The sequence below is a fragment of the Halyomorpha halys genome, unplaced genomic scaffold (genome assembly GCF_000696795.3).
Source record: "Halyomorpha halys isolate HHAL.00 unplaced genomic scaffold, Hhal_1.1 Scaffold1041.1, whole genome shotgun sequence".
Lineage (NCBI taxonomy): Eukaryota > Metazoa > Arthropoda > Insecta > Hemiptera > Pentatomidae > Halyomorpha > Halyomorpha halys.
The window spans coordinates 188,296-195,741 of NW_027106832.1; the positions used below are offsets into that span (position 1 = coordinate 188,296).

Genomic DNA, 7,446 nt, shown 5'->3' on the forward strand with positions numbered 1-7,446 from the left:
TAAATAATTATAGGAGAAAAAACAATGGTTGAGATGCGGTCAGTAGAGTAATAATAAAGACAAATAAGTGATACTTATTCTGATGAAAGGAATATGGTCCGGGTGCGGTAATAAAAAACTCAAATAGTAGAAATATACTATTTTAATTTGGCTCATTAAAATAGTATATTTCTACTATTTGAGTTTTTTTTTACCGCACCCGGACCATATTCCTTTCATCTTTACACACGGTCAATCAATAATCTTCCAGTGTGATACTTATTCTATTTTTGCCGACGTATCGGCTTAAATTTCAGCCTTTCATCGGGGTTGACATCGTCTGGAATTACCGCTACAATTCATAAAGACACTTATTTGTGTTTATTATTATACTGACCGAAGCCCCGACTACCTTTTTCTCAAATTGAATCTTAGTGAACAATCTACAGGTCATTATAAATAATTATACGTTTTTCTTAGCAGATAAATCTTTTAAACAATTATACTGATTGTTACATGCCTCGATCTGAAACGAGAGCGAGTTGTACTGAACCGCAGTTCTTACCCTAAATGGTTTTCCTTTAAAGCTGGTTCACCTCATAGGATTGTAGGTAGCTTCGTTGCACCTCACGATCACTCCAACATCATAATACATGAAGTAACGAATGAGCCTATTGATGTTGATTGGAGACATATGTTCTTTAGATGGATTGCAAAGAGCCAAAAGTTTGGATGGTACGATCCAGTTCAATAATGAATAACCATTTATCTGAAGCAAAAATACAAAAGTTAAATATTAAGTTCTGTATAAAAATTGATATATATATATATATATATATATATATATATATATACGTCAAGTAAATATTGTTACCTGAAAAGCTTCATAATGCCCAAGCAAGAAGTCACTGAAGTCAACAAAATTGTAAAGAAAAGCAGAATCTATCGCTTTTAAACAGTCGTAGATGGATATTGTATTTTCGATAGTTTCTGATGAACAGAGAATCATATGTATTATCATTAGACTTTAAAATTAACATCAGATTGTCTAATATGAAACATATAATGGTTAATCAAATGTTATCATTTATGTCAATACAGGAAAGTGGGGGAGTATTATGGATTTCAGTTCGGGGTACATTAGCTCTATCCTATATCTATAAGTCCTTAAATAAAAATATATTTCTCAACATTATTCATCGTATTTTCAAAGAACATTGTATCAATATTTTGAAAGATTAAGGTTCCGTAGCATGTACCATATTGAGATGGATACTCTAGCACAAGCTTCCATCCGAAAAAAATATATATATATACACATTCTTATCTTCAAACTAATGGAGTCAGCATTGTCAGCTCGATCTACTATGTGTTCATATACTGATCAGCAACCCATAAAAACGCTAATTGGAACTTTTGAAACTTTATAACTGAATTCTACCCTTAATTTGGAATTTATAAAATGTGACGGATTTGGACATAGAGACCTTCGAGATTTACCTCGTCAAATACTCTTCACTAGTTTTGCTGTGTTTTGAATTGCTGTGAGGTAGGAAAACAGAATCCCGACGAGACTCGATTATATTTCGTAAAGGTGAGAAATACAATGACCATCCAAACAATAAATATTTGCTTTATGAAAAAATAAAAAAGTAACTACGACGGGGTCATACCACTATCCTTTATTTCTCTGGATAGGTAGTAGGTTTGTAAAAAAAAAAAAAATTTGTCATGTTTAATAAAACTGATCTTTTAGAAATTTTTAGAGAAGCAGCTAAGTGATAAGGCACTATGCTACTAACTCCAGGGACCCGAGTTCGAATCCAGATAATCATTTTCTGTTTCACTGTAGCCGTTAGTCACCCCTGTGGTTTAGGGGATCTTCCGGTGTCCACCCGGTAAAGCGGTTGCCCTTAATTGGGTAAAAATCTGACGGTCGAGCGTGATTCTAACCAAATCACCTCCTTGCACAACCGTTGGCCTGGTAACAGTACTTAAGGGGCCTCCACATGTTGGCCAAGCCATGGCGAACTCAAACATGTGGACGCGAACGCGAGCATGTGGATGGGTGGCTTGTACGAGTTGGCCTAAGCTCGTTGCCGATCCGTCGAGAGACGGTTTTCTGGGCACAGATCAAAGGGGTTTGTGAGAGCGCTCCTGTAGCATCTCCACCATTGTTCTTTGTCTAGTTGCAACTGAGAGCTGACAGGAGGTTAAAGGTGTTTGTTGGTACTTTTTATGATAAGTTTTATATGTGATCTTATTTATTTATATTTAATTTCCTTTTTTTTGTAATAAAAATAATATAATCCCAGTGCAATGGCTAAAACCACTTATACGTCCGCCATACTTGCCTCTCTGAATAACACTGACATGTTGATGGTCCGCTCTTTGTTTACTGCGCATTTGTACTAGCCTCCGATTCGTGGTGAACGGCCAACATGTGGATCCGCCTTTACAAAGTACTGCGCCCCTGACCCTTTATCAATTGTGGCAGTGCAAGTTTAATTTTTTTTTAATATAGTAACGTAATGTATTTTGTAAAAATTCAAAACAAACCAAAACGTTTTACTATTTTATTATTTCTACAATCTATGAGTGCTACTATGTTCTTAACTCGAATTCACACGAGATGACAGCTGTATGATATGCAGAACCATGACAAAACACGAGAAGCATTTTTTCGATAAATGGAAAATTTGGATCTAAACTTTTTTTTTTTTTGTGGAACATTAGGTGGTCGAAATATGTCAACTTGAAATTTTCTTATAGTTGAATCCAGAACGATTTAAAAGCCCTTTGGATCAAAGCCCATATAAGTGGTATTCTATATTCCTCTCAGCTTCTAGATCTATTGCGAAATAGGTTTGTGCTCAGTGAATTAATTAATCCAACTCAAAGTAATAAGAAAAATAATTAATTTAGCTACCTTTATTGGTGAAGGGCTGGGCATCTCGGTACGGTAGGTAACCAAGTTTACTCAGCGACAGTTCATAATGAACCTTGTGTGTACGAAGAATGTCCCAGGCCCTTTTCGGAGTAATATTTAAGTAAATTACGGCAAAGGTGGCAGCCAATAAGCTGGCATTTGCTCTCTTCCTTGGATCCATAGAGGTATAATGAACTATCGTTTTAGAACTGATCTCACTTGAGTTCAATTTACCTGCCATCATCAAGCAGTACCTGTAATCAACATAAAAAAAAATTACAAGTTAGCATTGTACAAGACAGTGGAATTGTTCCAAATGCAAACTACAAGACTAATAGTATCATTTTGTAATCTATTACGAAAGATGACTCAGGCTAGTCCCTAGGATGGGACGATAATGGATTCGTTTACTAATATTTATTATTGTGAGCAACTAATATATTAAATGACCTTAGCGAACCTGAAGGTTAGATCCGATACCACTAACCGTTTACCCCTAGGTTAGTGTTTATTAACATTTTAGGTATCCTTTCCTTACTAACTCCCACAACCTATAACCTGAATTATATTTACCAGGTACAGTTTCTTCTATTCAGGGCCGTCAGTGGCTCAGGTGGTTGAGGAGGAGGTCTTTGCCACCTGGGAATTTTGGCGGCACTGGTTCGAATCTTGCCTGGGGTGACGACTTTTTCCATTGCTGTGGTGGCCCAACGTAATGAAAGCAGGTTGGTTACCTCCCCGATAACTCCCCGTATGTCCAGAAATGACTAGGAAGGTCATAAAAAAAAAATAAAGTTCCCTATATTCAGCGTTTTGTAGCCTTCTAAATCCTCTGGTTAACTCAACCTTTTTCGGTCCGAATATTTTACGCAATGCTTTATTTTCAAGAACCTTAAGGCGGTGCTCCTCCCTTAGGTTAAGAGGCCACGTTACGCATCCAAAAAGAATAGTGGGAAGGATAATAGTTTTTAATTTGTGATTTTTAGTTGTAAAATAGGCGCGAAATAAGCATTTTCGAGGTTGGAAAAGAACCTCACTTTTATTTCAAAATCAATTTCTTTTTTTTTTGGTTACGTAGAACCTAAATACTTAAACTTATCAACCGAGATTGTTAACGTTTCTACTGCTTACCATATATTTTGTTTCTAGACAGTCCTTACTAGAGTTTATTAACGTAGTTGTATTTAGTTTTAATTTTGTTTATAATATTAATTACCAATATTATAACCATTTGAAGAATTAAAAACTATCATCCTTTCAATTATTTTTATAAATCAGAAAATTAAAATGGCTATTGAAGTCGAGGGGAATCACTCCCCTTGTTGGTAAGCGGTTATTGCAGGTTCAAATCTGGCCTGTATGGATTGACTTTATTTATCCTGGCGGACTAATTCACTAGCTTCTTGTTCTGCTTATGGATAGCTCTAGGGATAATTCGTCCTCTCTTCCCTATTTGGGAAAAACAAGGACGTTAAGCCCGATTAATAAAACGACTACCATTTCACATTACATTGTTAATTGAGTGATTATTTCAAAATAGCATCTTTGCTATCTACTATAAAGTGAAATAGCGATTAAATTTCAAAGGTGTGGTGATAATTCCAAACAATAATTATTCTGCCCGGTGTAAACAAACATAATTTTTTTAACCCGTAACTGGCCATTTCATGGGGGGGGGGGGGGGGAGGAGGTAGTTATTCTAAAGGTAACCAACCAACTCTAACCAAAGTGGGAGGGTCAAGTTTTCATTACGTGGGATCACTTCAAAATATAATTCAACCCACATCGACAACCTTGTCGAGGTTAACTTATATGTTAATAGAAATTTCCCTATAGGTTTTGATTTTCTGTAATACCATTAATTTAATAGCAAATATGAACTCAGCATAAAATGTAGTAAATATTATTTCCAATAATTTAGTAATAATTTTTATATTTTGCAATGAGAAGTGGGAATATTAACAGAAATATACACTTATAAAAAATGGCTATATTTTCCTGTACATAAAAAGTAAACAATGCAAACTTATAGCTAGGTAACCTTACATATGTCAGAGGTACCAATACAATTAAATAAAAATAGGAAACTACTTTACTACAATAATAATAACAACAATCAAAATCCTCTGAGCAGTTCTCGAGAAATTCAATTCGTCGGAGAATTTAGAACAATTCAATAAATCTAAGGTAACAGAACGTGAAGGTAACCGGTGAATGGGCTCCTACTCTTGTTTACGGCTTTACCTAGCAAGTTATCGCCCCTTTCCTTTAGGTTTCCAAGAGAACTAGTACAAAGCTCAGAAAAGGTAATGTAAAATTTACCTGTAAATCATTCCAAGATTAAGAGGTCCAAAATCAGCGTAGAAACCTTGATACTGCATTAAGCTATCAATATTAAAGTAATGTGTTAAAGTTGTGTCCTGTTTCGTGCTATTCCTCTTATAAGTAACTAAGTAGAATTGATTTTTTACGAATTCTGCAATATGGACTATGTCTGGATCATGCGTAAAATTTCTGAAAAAAACAAGAAGGCATCCATATTAAGATAATAACATTTAGCTATAGTAATATATAAATCTGAAGAGCATGTTTGACGGAACGCGCTAATTTCAGGTACTAAATGCTTTTATAATTTCAAAATGAAAAAATATAATAACTGATTTACCAAGATGCAGAAGGGGCTATGTAAACTTCAAAACAGCAAGCTCCAACAAAAAAATATTGAACTTTGCTTTCTTAAAATTTACTATTTGTAACATATCCCCTTCATCCACTAGTTATTTCACCCCAATTTTTGATTACTTTAATGAAAACTATGTATAATTACTAGTCAAAATTGATGAGTCTGCTAAGTATAGGTATGTGAATACAAAATGGCGGCAGTTTCAAGACGTTTAAAAAAATTCTTTGGAGCTTCATATCTTTAAAATTATCAACTACAAAAAAATTCCTAAAGGAACATGATTTAGAGAAGATTAAATTTTCTAAAACATGAGCCCTAATATAGCCATTTACATACAATAGTTCTCAAGATATAGCTTTTTAAAAAGCAACATTTCATAAAAGATGCACTGAAAAATCAGTAGTTAGTGAATTTATTTTGAGAAATCAATATCTGAAAAATTATTCGACGTATAAATGTCTATTAACACTCAAATTAAAAGCTAATTTCATGAATTATGATATAATTAATAATGTTTATCTTCGTAGGAGTAGTAGTTTTCATGATTTTCGACAAAATTAATTCACAAAATGTTTATTTCTAGCAGTTTAGAAAAAAAATTTGACTTATGAAAAAATATATCTCTGGAATCAGAAGACGTACAAATGTCTGCCAGCACTCAAGTGTACTATAAAGTAGTTTATCATCATAGGAGTAGTATTTTTTATGACATTTGATAAAATAAATGCTCAATATGTTGATTTCTATTAGTTCGGACAGACTTTTTGCTTAACCGGACCAATACTATCGATGAATGCTACAATTTTTTTTTAAATTTGTCTTTGCACCCGAACTGGTTGGTGGACACACTAGATATTAAATCATTTATCACTTACTTACATAATACATTACATTGTGTAATTATCTGCAACGTTTTTACTGTAACTTACGTATGAAGACCAAACTTTTGCATGGAACCCAGCCTTTATAGACGATACGTTGTTATAGCTGACATCATTATATGAAACTAAGACTGTATGTACATATAAATATAGAGAGTGGTTATTGATTAGTTTTCTAGTTACCTGGGCGTCGATGGTGTGGATTTTCGTAATAATGCTTTCATATTGATAATTTTCGTAATACGGAAGTGTCAACATAAGATAGGTTAGGTATAGGATTTCCAAAGGTTTCTAGCACTAAGGTTATTTTTTACTTTATATTACTTAGTTTTTTCATAGGACCATATGATAAACTGAAATCGTTGGAGTTTTTAGTGAATATATTATATCTGCTTTAATATAACCACGTTTAAAATGTGTGAATATTCCTAGCTATTTTTCAGGATGCACAAAAAGGAACTTTAGTTTTACCTTTAACTTTTACGAATAATTTTTGTATCTCTAGGCATTTTTATTTTTGTGTATATAATACTTTATCATTTAGACCCCATAACTGCAAGTTCAATATCTGTTTACCAAGGGCATTGGTAATTTTCAATTACCTCTCTAGGTAAAAAGTTAATATTTATTATTACAAATTAATAAAAACTATACAAAGAATTAAGTGGCCATCATTTTTGAAAGCAACAGTTTTGTAATGACGAACTTTTTTACTTTCATTTACCAATATATGGAATACATAGTAAGGGAAAGTATTGTGATCGTGCAAATTTTCGAATTAAAATAAACATTTTAAACGGAAATACATATTTAGAGGTCTCCAGAGTCAAATAACGAAGTTTTGCAAAATGTTTTCTGTGCCTGAATGGTGAAGACTTGCTCAAAAACCAAAAGTAGAACGAAACTCAAGTTGCATATTCAAGGCAGGTATATGCCTGGGATGTGACAGCAACCTTTTTGATAAAATTACTCGA

The 7,446-nt window shown here is 33.5% G+C and overlaps 1 protein-coding gene across 2 annotated transcripts in view; it reads right to left on the reverse strand.

Annotated features, from left to right (window-relative positions):
* LOC106688032 (dual specificity protein phosphatase CDC14AB) overlaps positions 1-6,825 on the reverse strand; it is a 14,433-nt gene extending 7,608 nt beyond the window's left edge. The window contains exons 1-5 of one of the 2 annotated variants that reach the window (XM_014432292.2): positions 6,656-6,823; positions 5,231-5,422; positions 2,909-3,162; positions 854-969; positions 576-748 (exon numbers count right to left, since the gene is read on the reverse strand). In XM_014432292.2, the coding sequence (XP_014287778.1) occupies positions 576-748; positions 854-969; positions 2,909-3,162; positions 5,231-5,422; positions 6,656-6,696 (776 nt within the window). In that variant the 5' untranslated portion in view covers positions 6,697-6,823. Of the gene's footprint in view, positions 1-575; positions 749-853; positions 970-2,908; positions 3,163-5,230; positions 5,423-6,655 lie in introns of both variants that reach the window. The other variant, XM_014432293.2, reaches the window with a different exon arrangement.
* Between the last annotated feature and the right edge of the window lie 621 nt (positions 6,826-7,446).